Below are 16808 nucleotides of genomic sequence, written 5' to 3' on the forward strand. Positions count from 1 at the left end.
GCAGATCCTTCCCTTCTTTTAGTGCTGTTTTCATGAGGTTCTAGTCTTATTGGTCCCCAAAAAGTGATCTCCCCTGAGATGCAAACTTAAAGCTAAATTCCAATGGGAGAATGAGACAGGATCGCCTCTGCCAACAGATGGGGAGTGGCTTGGGAGGTATACAGAATGTTTCCTAGATCATCAGGGTCTGAAGGACATCTTACCTCCATACACAACTGATAGAGAACTAGGCACGCCGTGTGGTTAAAGAGTCGATGCCTTTTCCAGCTGAATTCTACGATACCATCTTTGTGGTCATGAGTTACTGTATTAAGGAGAGACAAACAGAAAGGCTGTGTATCAGAGAAGCCACATGATATGACAGATAAAAGGTATATTATAGTGAAAGTCAAAGGAGTATCAAATAGGGAAGAGTTTCTGGATAAGAAAGGGAACTTTAAGTGGATTTTAAGGGGCCAGGGAGGACGACAGCAAGACTACAATAAATCACATCTTTACTATTGCTATTTTTTTTGAGATGGAGTTTCGCTCTGTCACCCAGGCTGGAGTGCAATGGTGCAATCTCGGCTCACTGCAACCTCCGCCTCCCAGGTTCAAGCAAATCTCCTGCCTCAGCCTCCCGAGTAGCTGAGATTTATAGGCGCGTGCCAACACACCCAGCTAATTTTAGTATTTTTAGTAGAGATGGGGTTTCACCACGTTGTCCAAGCTGGTTTTGAACTCCTGACCTCAAGTGATCCGCCAGCCTTAGCCTCCCAAAGTGCTGGGATTACAGGTGTGAGTCACTGTGCCTGGCCTAGTATTGCTATTAATGCTCACAGTCCCCCACCTTAATATTGGGCCCATAGGTCCCAGGCCATAACCCTTACTCCAGGCGCTACCTTTAATTCTGTGGAAGATTTCTGGTACAAAAGCCTGAATGGCTTTGAACCGCTCCACCACAAAGCCAAGTGTGGGGAACTGGCAGCTGCCATAACTGATAAGCTGCTCTGACAGCACCTCAGGAAAAATCTTCTGAAGCCGCAGGGTCTGGAACCTAGTAAAGGCAGCTCCTGGAGAGTGAGGGAGAGTGAAGAAAGGAGACAATTTTGGATGATGAGAGGCCAAGGCTGGCTGAACACATCTACATTGAGCCCATTTTTAGTCCCATCACACAACATTAACATGGTCATAAGAGGAGTCCGCCCAGCTCCTCACCGATCCTCAGGTCCAGCTCCTGCCTCACATCCACAGCATCGCTCACCCTCTGATCAGGCTCGGTCAGGTTTTCACAGGCTGTCCTGACAGCATGGGGTGTAATCTCAGAGAATCGGGCTCGCAACACCTGCAGACTGGGCTTTACTGCAGAACACAAGGCACCAAGGTCAAAGTCAAATCACACTGCCCTCCATCTTACAGGGCTCACTTTTCTTAAACTACCGTGAAATAAAGGTAAACCAGTTCAAGTAGCTGTGAGGTACCCAATTTACCTATTAGGTTAAATCAATGGTGTACAGTGATAAGGAGGAAATAACACCATAACCTTTAAACTGAGTGTGTCGTCAGAAATAGCGATGGACTCACAGACCGGGAGGGAGAGTAACTGCAGAGGAACGCATCCACCGTCCACTTGCACATACAAAGGAGAACACTCTATTTACGGAATTCTAAAGTAGAGAAAGTCAGCAGCAGCAGCAGCACTTACCAGCCTTACATACGTGGATAATCTCAAAGCCAATGTTTTCACCTTCTCTATCACAGTCAGTCCAGATCACCAAAGCCTGACACTGGTGAGTCTCTCGCTCCAGAGTTTTCTGAAGTTCATAGTGGAATAAGAATAGTGAGAACAGAATTGCAGAACAGTGACTTGACACCTCTATGCTAAGGGGATCTGAATGAAGGTTAATGCTGTTCTTGGAGTGTGCCAACTTCGCGAGGGAAAGAGATCAGAGAAAACCGCTCTCATTGGTGCTAATGATGACACGACTCCTCAGAACCATAAATGAACTTCCAGCAAAGAGGATTTAATATAATTTCCCCAGCATGATAAAACCTAAAATACAGCTCTAACACACACACACAGACACACACACACACACACACACACGCCCTTGAGAGGTTCTGATTATGACCTAAAGAAAATGAATCTCAATTGAGTTTCATCCAATGGTTTCTCAGTTCTCAATAAGTTAACTATGCATGCCCTGACTGCTTGACAACTGGTAATTTACTGTCAAACAGGTATTTATACTTTGTAGCCTCTTCCATCTAACAAGGGGAAAGATGGGGGCTACACTAATAATTTATAATACTTATTCCTAGGATCATTTTTTGAGATGGGGGTCTCACTTTCTCTTCAGGCTGGAGTGTGGTGGTGCAATCACAGCCCACTGCAGCCTTGACCTCCTGCCTCCTGGGTTCATGTAATCCTCTTTCATCAGCCTTACTAGTAGCTGGGACTACAGGTGTACATCACCATGCTTGGTTAACTTTTTTTTTTTTTTTTGGAGAGAGAGGGTCTCACTATGTTGCCAAGGCTTGTCTCAAACTCCTGGGGTTCATGTGATCCTGGCTTGTCCCCACAAAGTGCTGGGATTACAGGCGTGAACCACCATGTCCAGCCTTTATGCCTAGGATTTAAACAACTACTATTCATTAAAAAATGCTTATTTCAGTTCCTTGGCCACTTAGCCATATTTACACAATGAGTGGAAATAGCTTTTTAGTTGGTAGTGAGTTTGGTGGAAAACCTTATCTCCAAATGCCAATTTATTAAAAATACAGAAATCACTTCGTTTGACTCTTTGTAGTTGTTCAGTGCCATATGTCTTCCAAAAGACCTTACCTTGATGTCAACAAAATTCTCTGGGCAATACTTTTCAATTTCTGCTTCAAAGAGGACAAGAGGGTTGCAGCTCTGCCTAGAAATGAAAACAGAGTCCCAACTCAGTACACGATGGACAGCCCTTGAATCTAATGACAGCAAACTGTTCCAATGGGCTCATAGTGGATACCCAATAAAAAAGGTCCCAGGGAAGTGAAATAAGGCTATGACCCTCTGCATGACATACTTTCCCCTTTCCATGAGTGTGAACAGGACTGAGAAGATGGGATTCTAGAGTCCTTTCACAGGTAAATGCAATCCAACAGCTGCATGAAAAAGGTCTGGTAATTTTGAGGAAACACCAAAAGTAACTGCTTAAAGATTTAATAAAAATTCACAATGGATCAGATAATCCTAGGTCATCTTAGTATTATAAATTACCAAGGCACATTGGCTCACATCTGTAATCCTAGCAGTTTGGGAGGCCAAGGCAGGGTTTGAGACCAGCCTAGGCAACATAGTGAAACTCCATCTCTGCTACAATAGAAAAAATTAGCTGGGTGTGGTGGCACATGGCTGTGGTACCAGTTACTTGGGAAACTGAAGCACAAGACTCACTTTTACCCAGGAGGCAGAGGCTGCAGTGAGACGAGATTGGGCCACTGCACTCTAGCCTGTAGTCTGGGCAACAGAGCAAGACTCTGCCCCGCCCCCCACAAAAATTACCCAGTAAGATCAACATGCCTCAAAATTCCTGTGCAATTTCACAACTTACTATAATCTGAAAGTCCTTCCCTTGAGAATTGTACTGACCATTTTCGAAACTGCATCTGGAAATCATGAGCCAGTAAATGTCCAGAAACTGAAGTCATTACCATGGTAACGTTCTGAATAATGACAAAATTCAAAATTCAGTTAGTCTTTTTACATTTATATTTTGCCAAATCATTCAAATGAGAGGGAGGAACTTCTATTAAAGACATTTAAAACAAACAAACAAACAAACATTGGGAAGAAACAAACATAAATATAGCTCTTCAAAGCCAAAAGCCATAGGAATACAATCATCATTCTAATTCTATCTAGTACCATGATACCCTTTGTATCACTTAAATTTTCCTCAAACTACTGTATATTAGCTTTTTTTTGGTAATAAAGAGCTGAGATGAGACCATATTTTATTAAAAAGAGACTTACTCATAAATTATAAAGTGATCACCTATAACCAATAACTAATTGGTTAGTTAGTATCACTTATAACCAATAACCTATAACTAATTGTTACCTTTAAGTTAACAATTGTTATTCTTAAAACAGTGACGGCTGGGCGCGGTGGCTCACACCTGTAATCCCAGCACTTTGGGAGGCTGAGGTGGGTGGATCACGAGGTCAACAGATTGAGACCATCCTGGTCAACATGGTGAAACCCCGTCTCTACTAAAAATACAAAAAATAGCTGGGCATGGTGGCGCACGCCTGTAGTCCCAGCTACTCGGGAGGCTGAGGCAGGAGAATTGCTTGAACCCAGGAGGCGGAGGTTGTGGTGAGCCAAGATCGCGCCATTGCACTCCAGCCTGGGTAACAAGAGTGAAACTCCGTCTCAAAAAAAAAAAAAAAAAGACAGTGACATATTATATATGACTATGCTACTTTCTCTTGCTTATAATAGAAATATTTTAGCACCTACCTGGCCGTATAGGTGATAATCAAATTCATAGATCTTGTTGAATTTTGAAAGTCCTTCTCTCTATAAAACAAAAATAAGTAAAAAATATAAATTACTTAAAATATAAATTATTTAAAACAATGGATTCCTCAGTATAAAGATCAAGCAAAACTCCAGAAAGTAGGGATATTAAAACTGTGATACTCTTTCCTATAGATAAAAACTAGGCAGTTTGACAAGGTAGCTCACGCCTGTAGTCTCAGCACTTTGGGAGACTGAGGCGAGGATCCTTTGAGGCTAAAAGTTCAAGACCACCCTGGGCAACATAGTGAGACCCCATTTTTGCAAAAATAAAAATATAAGAACTGGAATCCAGTCTACAAAGCACTTTTTCAGCCATGATTATGAACGAACAAGACTCTCTCTGAGTAGATCCCACCTTTTCCCACCAAGGAATTAAAAGCATGTGAGTTCTATATCAACACTAAATGGAAGACAAGAGAAGGGCTGAGTAGGAACTGGGGAAACACTGAAGAGCCAAGAAGGATGAGTACTGGAAGATTCTCCCTTAGCCACAAAAAAACAATTTTCATATGTGTAACACTGAATGAGGTCTTCGTTGAGGCATAATGGCAATTCTCTCTCTCTTTTTTTTTTTTTGAGACAGTCTCACTCTGTCACCCAGGCTGGAGTGTAATGATGCGATCCTGGTGCACCACAACCTCCATCTCCAGGGTTCAAGTGATTCTCCTGCCTCAGCCTCCCGAGTAGCTGGAATCACAGGTGCCTGTCACTGTGCCCAGCTAATGTTTTTTTTTGACAGAGTCTTGCTCTGTCAACCAAGCTGGAGTGCAGTGGCACGATCTTGGCTCACTGCAACATCTGCCTCCTGGGTTCAAGTGATTCTCCTGCCTCAGCCATCTACTGAATGGTTGGAACTACAGGTGCGCACCACCACACCTGACTAAGTTTTTACATTTTTTAGTAGAGACAGGGTTTCACCATGTTGGCCAGGATGGTCTCAACCTCCCAACCTTGTGATCCACCTGCCTCGGCCTACCAAAGTGCTGGGATACAGGCATGAGCCACCATGCCTGGCCCTAATTTTTGTATTTTTTTGTAGAGATGTGGTTTTGCCATGTTGGCCAGGCTGGTCTCAAACTTCTGACCTCAAGTGACCTGCCTGCCTAGGCCTCCCAAAGTGCTGGGACTATAGGTGTGAGCCACCATGCCCAGGCGGTCATACGAAAATTTTTTTTTGAGATGGAGTCTCACACTGTTGTCCAGGCTAGAGTGCAGTGGCATGATCTTGGCTCACTGCAACCTCAGCCTCCTAAGTTCAAGCAATTCTCCTGCCTTGGCCTCTCAAGTAGTTAGGATTACAGGTGTCCGGCACCATGCCTGACTAATTTTTAAAAATATTTTTAGTAGAGATGGGGTTTCATTATGTTAGCCAGGTTGGTCCCAAGCTCTTGACCTCGTGATGTGCCCACCTTGACCTCCCAAAGTGCTGGGATTACAGGAATGAGCCACCACACTCGGTCATAATGGCAATTCTTAAGAAATCATTTTTGTTATCTGTCAATAAGAGTTCACCTTGTTCCAACAAAAGAAAATCCCCTCTACAAATTCCATTTGCTAGTTAAGCTTTTCCAGTAATAGAGAATAGAAAAATCATCTAATCTAATGGTTTCTGAATTCTTTTTAAGAAAGCACTGTAGCCTTCTCAGATTCTGATAAGAACTCTGATAAGTAACATGATGGAAGTTCTGTGGCTGCAACAAGGCTGATTCCTGCTAATCCAACCTCTTCCAGTCCAGCCCTAAGTGACTCTTGAGAACACAGTATGTTCCCAATGGTCCAACCCTCTCCGGATACTTGTCTAATAACTTGTCTGAGACCTTAGGTCCAGGGCTCTCCCAAGACAGCCTGTTCTACTAATAGACAGTCTTGACAACTTAAAATGTTTTTCCTGGCTAGACGCAGTGGTTCACACCTGTAATCTGAACACTTTGGGAGACCAAGTCGAGTGAATCACTTGAGCCCAGAAGATCAAAACCAGCCTGGGTAATATGGCAAAACCTATCTCAAGGAAAAAAAAAAAAATAGCTGGGTGTGGTGGCACGTGCCTGTGATCCCAACTACTATGGAGGCATGAAACTGTGGAGGTTGAGGCTGCAGTGAGCCATAATCGTGCCACTGCACACTAGCCTCGGTGAGACTCCATCTCAAAAAATAAAATAAATCCCAGCACTTTGGGAGGCTGAGGCACCTGAGGTCAGAAGTTTGGGATCTGCCTGGCCAACATGGTGAAACCCTATTTCTTATAAAAATACAAAAATTAGCCAGGAATGGTTGTGGGCACCTGTAATCCCAGCTACTTGGGAGGCTGAGGCATGAGAATTGCTTGAACCTGGGAGGCAGAGGCTGCAGTGAGCCAAGATTGTGCCACTGCACTCCAGCCTGGGCAATAGAGCAAGACTCAGTCCCCCCCACCCCCAAAAAAATTCACTGAAAACTGAAAAATTCTCTGACATAAAATGGATTCCTCCCGGAGGGTTCTGGGTAATTGGGTATTTCATCTGCCATTTGGGTTTCTCATGTCTAATAAGGGCTTTGCCTGAAATGACCACTTCCATCCCTCCCATTCCTTTTCCCTGCATTGGGCCCCATAGGGGAGACAAAAAAAAATTAAAAATAAATAAAGACTATACTTTCAGGGATCATTTACATAGTTTGTTACTAGAGAAGTTTCTCTGAATGTGTACAACACAGAATGGAAAAAAGTTTTTGCAATCTACCCATCTGACAAAGGGCTAATATCCAGAATCTACAAAGAACTAAAACAGATTTACAAGAAGAAAAACAAACAAGCCCATTCAAAACTGGGTGAAGGATATGAACAGACACTTTACAAAAGAAGACATATATGAGTCCAACAAACATGAAAAAATGCTCATCATCACAGGTCATTAGAGAGATGCAAATCAAAACTACATTGAGATATCATCTCATGACAGTTAGAATGGCGATCATTAAAAATTCTGGAGACGAGACGCTGGAGAGGATGTGGAGAAATAGGAGCACTTTTATACTGTTGGTGGGAGTGTAAATTAGTTCAACCATTGTGGAAGACAGTGTGGCGATTCCTCAAGGACCTAGAAATAGAAATTCCATTTGACCCAGCAATCCCATTACTGGGTACATATCCAAAGGATTATAAATCATTCTATTATAAAAACACATGCACAAGAATGTTCACTGCAGCACTGTTTACAATATTAAAGACTTGGAACCAACCCAAATGCCCACTGATGATAGACTAGATAGGGAAAATGTGGCACATATACACCATGGAATACTATGCAGCCATAAAAATCGATGAGTTCGTGTCCTTTGTAGGGACATGGATGAACCTGGAAACCATCATTCTCAGCAAACTGACACAAAAACGGAAAATCAAACACCGCATGTTCTCACTCATAGGTGGGTGTTGAACAATGATAACATGTGGACACAGGGAGGGGAGCATCATGCACTGGGGTCTGTGTTGGGGGAACAAGGGTAGGGACAGCAGGGGGTGGGGAGTTAGGGAGGGATAACATGGGGAGAAATGTCAGATATAGGTGATGGGGAGGAAGACAGCAAACCACATTGTCATGTAGGTACCTATGAACTATCTTGCATGTTCTTCACATGTACCCCCAAACCTAAAATGCAATAAATATATACATAAAATACATACATACATACATATATACATACATACATACATAAGGCTGGGTGCAGCGGCTCACACCTGAAATCCAAGCACTTTGGGAGACTGAGTTTGGTGTATCACAAGGTCCAGAGATCTAGACCATCCTGGCTAACAGTGAAACCCCGCCTCTACCACAAATATAAAAAATTAGCCAGGTGTGGTGGCACATCGCAGCTACTCAGGATGCTGAAGCAGGAGGATCGCTTGAATTCAGGAGACAGAGGCTGCAGTGAGCCAAGATCGCTCCATTGCACTCCTGCCTGGGCGATAGAGCGAGACATTGTCTCAAAAAAATAAATAGGCTGGGCGCAGTGGCTCACACCTGCAATCCCAGAACTTTGGGAGGCCAAGGTGGGCAGATCAGGAGGTCAGGAGTTCTAGACCAGCCTGGCCAACAGAATGAAACCCCGTCTCTACTAAAAATACAAAAATTAGCCAGGCATGATGGTGTATGTCTGTAGTCCCAGCTACTCGGGAGTCTGAGGCAGGAGAATCACTTGAACCCAGGAGGCGGAGGTTACAGTGAGCCAAGATTAAGCCACTGCACTCCAGCCTGGGCAACAGAGTGAGACTTTGTCTCAAAAACCACCACAACCATAAATAAATAAATAAATAAAATGTTTATCCCGATCTCTCTCTCTCTCTCTCTCTCTCTCTCTCTCTCTCTCTCTCTCTCTCTCTCTCTTTCTTTTTTGAGACAGAGTTTTGCTCTTGTTCCCTAGGCTAAAGTGCAGTGGTGTGATCCTGGCTCACTACAACCTCTGCCCACGGGGTTCAAGCAATTCTCCTGCCTCAGCCTCCCAAGTAGCTGGGATTACAGATGCCCCTCACCACGCCTGGCTATTCTGTATTTTTTTTTGGTGGAAATGGGGTTTCACCATGTTGGCTAGGCTGGTTTCAAACTCCCGATCTCAAGAGATCCACCCGCCTCGTCCTCTCAAAGTACTAGGATTATAGTCATGAGCACCTGGCCGCCTGGCTGACTTTTATATTTTTTTCTAGAGAAGGAGTCTCACTATGTTGCCCAGGCTGGTCTCCTTTTCTAGAGAAGGAGTCTCACTATGTTGCCCAGGCTGGTCTTAAGTGATCCTCCTGCTTTGGCCTCCAAAAGTGCTGGGACTACAGGAATAAGCCATTGTGCCCAGCCTCTCTATATATTAGATCTTTAATAATTTATCATAAGGCATAAGGAAGTATAATTTACTTTACCATTCCATTACTAGATACTTGTTATTTCCAATGTTTCACTGTCACAAAGTGGAAGGACCATCACTTGATTCTGATTTGTGTGTGTCTCTAAGTCTTAACTCCTCTATCAGAACTTAAGTCCCTTAAAGGCAGGGCATGGTGGCTCATCTGAGATCAGGAGTTCAAGACCAGCCTGGCCAACATGGTGAAACCCTGTCTCAACTAAAAATGCAAAAAAATTAGCTGGGTATGGTAGCGGGTACCTGTAATCCCAGCTACTTGGGAGGCTGAGGCAGGAGAATCACTTGAACCCAGGATGCGGAGGTTGCAGTGAGCTGAGATTGTGCCACTGCACTCCAGACTGGGCGACAAGAACAAAACTCCATTTAAAAAAAAAAAGAGGCAGGATTGTGTCATTCAACACATATTTACCATGTGATTTCTATAGAGTAGACTGTTTCAGGGACAAATAAATGATATATACATGCCTGGGGTGGTTCGCTTGAGACTAGGAGTTCCAGACCAATCTGTACAAGGGTGAAACCCTGTTTCTACCAAAAAAAAAAAAAAAAAAAAAAAAGCCTGGTGTGGTGACATTTACCTGTAGTCCCAGCTACTCAGGAGGCTGAGATAGGAGGACCGCTTGAGCCCTGGGAGATGGAGGTTACAGTGAGCTGAAATCATGCCACCGCACTCCAGTCTGTGTGACAGAGCAAGACCTTGTCTCAAAAATAAAATAAGCTGGGAGTGGTGGTTCACACCTGTAATCCCAGCACTTCGGAAGGCCAAGGCAGAAGGATCACCTGAGGTCAGGAGATCTAGACCAGCCTGACCAACTTGGTGAAACCCCATCTTTACTAAAAATACAAAAATTAGCTGAATGTGGTGGCATGTGCTTATAACTCCAGCTACTCAGGAAGCTGAGGCATGAGAATGGCTTGAGTCTGGGAGACAGAGGCTGCAGTAAGCTGAGACTGGTTCACTACACTCCAGCCTGGGTGAAAAAGTAAAACTCTATCTCCAAAAAACCCACAATATTCCAGGAATAAGAACCCAAATTGCAAAACCATAATGAGCTTTTACCTTTTAAACTCTGATTGCTTCTATCAGTGCCTTCCTCTCCAATCCCTCTGCTCCTACTCAAACCTACTTAGAGTTTAAGGTCCTGACCTCTCACATGGAGAGCTACATCTCTAGCCTTTCACACTTCAAATCCTCTACTGCCAGACTGACTTTATGAAATACAAATATGAGCCAGGCGTGGCTCACACCTGTAATCCCAGGATTACAAGGAGGCTGAGGCGGGTTTGAGACCAGTTGAGGTCAGGGGTTTGAGACCAGCCTGGTCAACATGGCGAAACCCCATCTCTACTAAAAATACAAAAAATTAGCCACGTGTGGCGGTGCATGTCTGTAATCCCAGCTACTCAGGAGGCTGGGCCAGGAGAATTGCTTGAACCTGGGAGGCAGAGGTTGCAGTGAGCCAAGATCGTGCCATTGCACTTCAGCCTGGGTGACAGGGCAAGACTCCATGTCAAAGAAACAAAAACAAAACCAAAAGCCACACACACACACACACACAGACACACACAAATGACCCCATTATGCCCTAACTTGAGAAACCTACATAGCTCATCTCAATTGATGCAGAAAAATTGTTTGACCAAAATTAAAAACGCTTCATGATAAAAACACAACAAACTAGGAATAAAAAGGAACTTATTTGATGTGATAAAGGACATTTACTAAAAACCCATACCTAAAATCATACTTGAGGATTAAAGACTGAAAGCTTTTTCTTTAAGATCAGAAACAACACAGGAATACCTGTTTTTGCCCTTGCTATTCAACACTGTAGTAGAAGTTCTGGCCAGAATAAATAATCAAGAAAAAGAAATAAAAAATATTCAAGTTGGAAAGAAACAAGTAAAACTATCTCTATTCATAGATCATGATATTTTTTCTTTTTTTTGAGATCTCGCTCTGTCACCCAGGCTGGAGTGAAGTGGCACAATCTCCACCTCCCAGGTTCAGATGATTCTCCTGCCTCAGCCTTCTGAGTAGTAGGGAATACAGGCATGTGCCACCATACACAGCCAATTTTTGTATTTTTAGTAGAGAAGGGGTTTCACCATGTTGGCCGGGCAAGCTCTAACTCCTAATCTAAAGTGATTCTGCCCACTTTGGCCTCCCAAAGTGCTGGGATTACAGGCATAAACCACCATATTTGGCCAGCTTTTTGTTTTTTTCTTTTCCTGAGACAAAGCCTTGCTCTGTTACCCAGGCTGGAGTGCAGTAGTGCAGTCTCAGCTCACTGCAACCTCCACCTCCTGGGTCTCAACCTCTGGAGCAGCTTGGATTACAGGCATAAGCCATCATGACTGGCTAATTTTCGTATTTTAGTAGAGACAGGGCTTCACTATGTTGGCCAGGCTGGTCTCGAACTCCTGTCCTCAAGTGATCCACCCATCTAGGCCTCCCAAAGTACTGAAATTAAAGGCATGAACCACAGTGCCTGGCCAGAACATAATCTTATAAAAAACTGTTAGTGCTAATAAACAATTTTTTTTTGCTTAGCAAAGCAAAAAATCAGTAATATTTCTACATACTAGCAATGAACAATCTGAAAAGGAAATTAAATTACAATAACACCCAAAAGAATAAAACACTTAGAAATACATTTTACCAAGTTTGTAAGACTTGTACACCAAAACCTATGATACTCTGCCGAAAGAAATTACAAAACTAATTAAATGGAAATTAAATGGAAAGACAACCCATGTTCATGAATTAGAAGACTTAATATTGTTGGCTGGGCGCAGCAGCTTACACTTGTTAATCCCAGCACTTTGGGAGGCCGAGGTGGTTGGATCACCTGAGGTCAGGAGGTCAAGACCATCCTGGCCAACATGGTGAAACTCTGTCTTTACTAAAAATACAAAAATTAGTCAGACATGGTAGCGGGTGCCTGTAGTCCCAGCTACTCAGGAGGCCAAGGCAGGACAATCGCTTGAATACAGGAAGCAGTGGTTGCAGTGAGCCAAGATTGTGCCACTGCACTCGAGCCTGGGCAACAGAGTGAGACTCCATCTCAAAAAAAGAAAAAGGTTTTGTTGCTATTCTGGGCCCACTGCCTATATGGTAGCCCAACTTCAAAAGGGGCAATATCTATTATTAAAAAAAAAAAAAAAAAAAAAGACAATATTCCTAAAATGGCAATACTACTCCCAAACAATCTGCAGGTTCAATGCGATCCTTATCAAAATCTCAAAGGCCTTTTTTGCAAAAACGGAAAAGCGGATCCTAAAATTCACATGAGATTGAAAGGAGCACCAAATGGCCAAAATGATTTCTAATAAGAACAAAGTTGAGGCCAGGAGAAGTGGCTCATGCCTATAATCCCAGTATTTTGGGAGGTTGAGGTGAGCAGATCACTTGAGCCCAGGAATCTGAGATCAGCCTGGGCAACATGATGAAACCCCATCTCTACAAAACATGTAAGAATTAGCTGGGCATGGTGGCACATGTCTTTGGTTCCAGCTACTTGGAAGCCTGAGGTGGAAGGTCAAGGCTGAGTGAGCCACGATCACACCACTGCATCCAGCCTGGGTGACAGAGTGAGACCATAACAACAACAACAACAACAGAACAAAACTGGAAGACTCCCACATCCCAATTTCAAATCTTACTGTAGCTCTACAGCAATCAAAACAACATGGTATTGGCATAAGAATAGACATATAGATGACAGAATAAAACTGACTCTAAAAATAAATCCAAACAGCTATGGTCCATTGATATATATATATTTTTTCTTTGAGAGAGGGTCTTGCTCTGTTGCCCAGGCTGGAGCGCAGTGGCTATTGATAGGTACAACCACAGAGTACTACAGCCTTGAACTCTTTGGCTCAACCAATCTTCTTGCCTCCCAAGTGGCTGAAACTACAGGTATGTGCCACTGTGCCCAGCTATGGTCAACTGATTTTTGATGAAGGTGCCAAGTCCATCCAATGGGCATCCAAAGGATAGTCTCTTCAAAAAATGCTGCCGGGACAACTGGATATCCACATGTAAAATGAAGTTGGACCCTTACCTTACATCAAATAGAAAAATTAACTCAGCCAGGCACGGTGGCTCACACCTGTAATCCCAGCACTTTGGGAGGCTGAGGCGGGTGGATCACGAGGTCAAGAGATCGAGACCATCCTGGTCAACATGGTGAAACCCCGTCTCTACTAAAAATACAAAAAAATTAGCTGGGCATGGTGGCGTGTGCCTGTAATCCCAGCTACTCAGGAGGCTGAGGCAGGAGAATTGCCTGAACCCAGGAGGCGGAGGTTGCGGTGAGCCGAGATCGTGCCATTGCACTCCAGCCTGGGTAACAAGAGCGAAACTCTGTCTCAAAAAAAAAAAAAAAAGAAAAATTAACTCAAACGTATCAAAGCCCTGCATGGAAGAGTTAAAACTAAAACTCTTAGATAAAAACATATAGGGAAATCTTTCTAACCTTGAATTTAGCAATCATTTCTTGGTTATGATACCAAAAGTATAACCAACATTGCTCCAAAGAAAATAAGAAATGGCCAACAAGCACATGAAAAGATACTCAATGTTATTAGTCATTAGAAAAATGCAAATCAAAACCTGATGAGATACCACTCCACACCCATTAGGATGATAATTAAATAGAATTTAAAAAAAAAACAAGTGTCGTTGAGGATATGAAGAAATTAGACATCATCATTGGAAATGCAAAATGCTTTGGCCACTCTGGAAAAGTTTGGTGGTTCCCCAAAAAGTTAAACACAGAGTTACCATTGTTATACCAATTCTCCTAGAAATATACCCAAAAGAATTCAAAACACATTCAAACATACTTTGGAAGGCTGAGGCAGGTGGATCACTTGAGGTCAGGCATTCGAGACCAGCCTAACATAATGAAACCCAGTCTCTACTAAAAATACAAGGAGGTGCTTGCCTGTGATTCCAGCTACTTGGGAGGCTGAGGCAGGAGAATCGCTTGAGCCCAGGAAGGGGACATTGCACTGAGTAGAGATTGCGCCACTGCATTCTAGCCTGGGTGACAGAGCCAGACTCCATCAAAAAACAAAAACAAAAACAAAACAGAAAAACCCCACAATAACAAAAACAACCCACATTCAAACAAAACCTTGTATATGAATGTCTATAGAAGTTCTATTCACAACAGCCAAAACATGAAAACAACCCAAATGTCTATCAACTAATGGATAGTAAAATGAAATGTGATCTATTCATACGATAGAATACTATTCAGCCATAAAAAAGAATGAAGAGGTTGAGTACAGTGGCCCACGACTGTAATTTCAAAACTTTGGGAAGCTGAAGTGGGCAGATTACGAGGTCAGGAGTTCAAGACCAGCCTGACCAACATGGTGAAACCCCTCTCTACGAAAAATTCAAAAAATTCGCAGGACACGGTGGTGGGTGCCTGTAATCCCGGCTACTCGGGAGGCTGAGGCAGGAGAATTGCCTGAACCCAGGAGGCGGAGGTTGCAGTGAGCCGAGATCGCGCCATTGCACTCCAGCCTGGGTAACAAGAGCGAAACTCCATCTCAAAAAAAAAAAAAAAAAAAAAAAAAAAAAAAAAAATTAGGTGGCCATGGCAGTGTGCACCTGTAGTCCCAGCTACTTAATTGGGAGGCTGAGGCAGGAGAATTGCTTGAACCCAGGAGGCGGAGGTTGCAGTGAGCCGAGATCGCGCCACTGCACTTCAGCTTGTTGATAGAGCAAGACTCTGTCTCCAAAAAAAAAAAAAAAAGAGAAATCGAGAATAAATTCAGCAGAACCTTTAAGGATAACAAGTTAGTTAGGTGTAGAAGGACCATTTTTCAAGAAGCCCAGAGCCCTAGAAGTAAGTAGACAAACCTTGGGGCTGGTCAGCAGGACTTCTACTACCGGAAGAGGCAAAGCTCTCAGTCAACTGGAAACAAGTCTTAAGACCCTAGGAACTGTAAAGAAGGAGCTTCCACCCACACGCTTAGAAAACTTCTCCAGAAAACCATTTCGGGGTCTACTTTTGTCATCTGAGATATTTTCCTGGACAGCTCTTTATGTCTCCGTGTCACCTCCTTTATGAAACTTTTTCTTATCCTCCTTTGTATTTGTGCCTCCCGTGTGGGTAGAACGCATTCTTATCACTTATTCAGAATCAGTGCATTCGGGTAGGAACAAGGCTGACTTCATCTCTAACCCCCAAACCTTAGCGTGTTGCTGTCAGTATGCACTGCGATGTTGGAAAGTCACAAAGGCTGTAGGAAGCAGCGGATGTGGCACAGGATGGGGAGGGCTAGGTTGGCTGGGGAATGATCGGGCAGGGCTTCAACGCCAAGTTAAGGGAATCTGGTCAGTAGTTCCCAACTGAATTTCTGAATCTCGAGGGAAAAATACTAAAATACAGACTTCCCCAGCCTCACCCCAAATCCAAAGGGCAACAAGTGCCCGCGGCGGTTCCGAGATTACGACAAGTTTGGGAACCTGTTGTGGGCAAAGAAAACAAAAGTTTTCCAAGCAACTGAGCGAAATACCTCAACTACGTTTTAAAATGCACTCCAGTCCCAGAGCAGACAGGAGGCCACTGCAATAGTCCAGACGAGGGGCGGTAAGGCCTGAGAAATGGGAGATAACCGCCTTTATCTCGATTCCCGGCGCCCACCACGCTGTCCCGCTCCGTGGGCCTTCATTAAGGCACGCAGCTAACCGGAACGCGGTTTCTTACCCGCCTCATGCGACCGTTGGACAGCAGGTCGGCAATCCCCTTGGCCGCGTCGTTTTTCTCGGCCACACAGAGGACTTTCCGCACCCCTCGGAGGGCCACCTCCATGGCGGCGCGGGAAAAGGCACGGCCTCCGGGCCGTCTCAGACACCGGAGCGCGTAGCGAGCGACAGGAAAGATCATCCTTAGGCTTCGCGCCCGCAGCCGCTTCCCGGGTGCCGGCGCATCCTGGGGAAGCCAGAGGCGAGGCCCACCTGGCACCCACAGTAAGGGAACTAGAGCCTCCTTTCGGTCACGTCCCACCAGCCTGCTGGCCTTTGGAGCTTCAGTCACTGAGCCTTTTCCGTGCCGCCGCCTCAACACCGAACCCAGTACCTTGGCTGGAGGTTCCGCCCGCCTTCTCCAGCCACTTCCTCCAAGAGCGCCTCACACAGCAGACATGGAACTACAACTCCTAGAATGGCCCGCGCTCCTGGCCCCTAGTCCAAGCACGTTTACCCTAGCACCCCCCCAACACCACTACGCCCCGCTTTCCCCTCCTTCCAGGCAGTTGTTGGTTAGTCGGACTCTTTCTTGGGAGGAGCCGCCGGACACTCCCATCTAAGGCCTTCTCTTTCTCACGACTTTTTTTTTTTTT

At 44.3% G+C, this 16808-nt stretch overlaps 1 protein-coding gene across 6 annotated transcripts in view; it reads right to left on the reverse strand.

Moving 5' to 3' along the window:
* TOP3A (DNA topoisomerase III alpha) overlaps window positions 1-16796 on the reverse strand; it is a 40092-nt gene extending 23296 nt beyond the window's left edge. For 3 of the 6 annotated variants that reach the window (XR_004743252.3, XM_035300157.3, XM_035300158.3), the window contains exons 1-8: window positions 16175-16796; window positions 4491-4550; window positions 3617-3690; window positions 2825-2900; window positions 1685-1793; window positions 1198-1341; window positions 882-1052; window positions 204-304 (exon numbers count right to left, since the gene is read on the reverse strand). Coding sequence is in view for 3 of the 6 variants with exons in the window: in XM_035300157.3 (XP_035156048.3) it covers window positions 204-304; window positions 882-1052; window positions 1198-1341; window positions 1685-1793; window positions 2825-2900; window positions 3617-3690; window positions 4491-4550; window positions 16175-16354 (915 nt within the window). In the remaining 3 variants the exon portion in view is untranslated. The other 3 variants (XR_004743253.3, XM_078373118.1, XR_013535600.1) reach the window with 2 other exon arrangements.
* Between the last annotated feature and the right edge of the window lie 12 nt (window positions 16797-16808).

Source organism: Callithrix jacchus, chromosome 5 (assembly GCF_049354715.1).
Source record: "Callithrix jacchus isolate 240 chromosome 5, calJac240_pri, whole genome shotgun sequence".
NCBI lineage: Eukaryota > Metazoa > Chordata > Mammalia > Primates > Cebidae > Callithrix > Callithrix jacchus.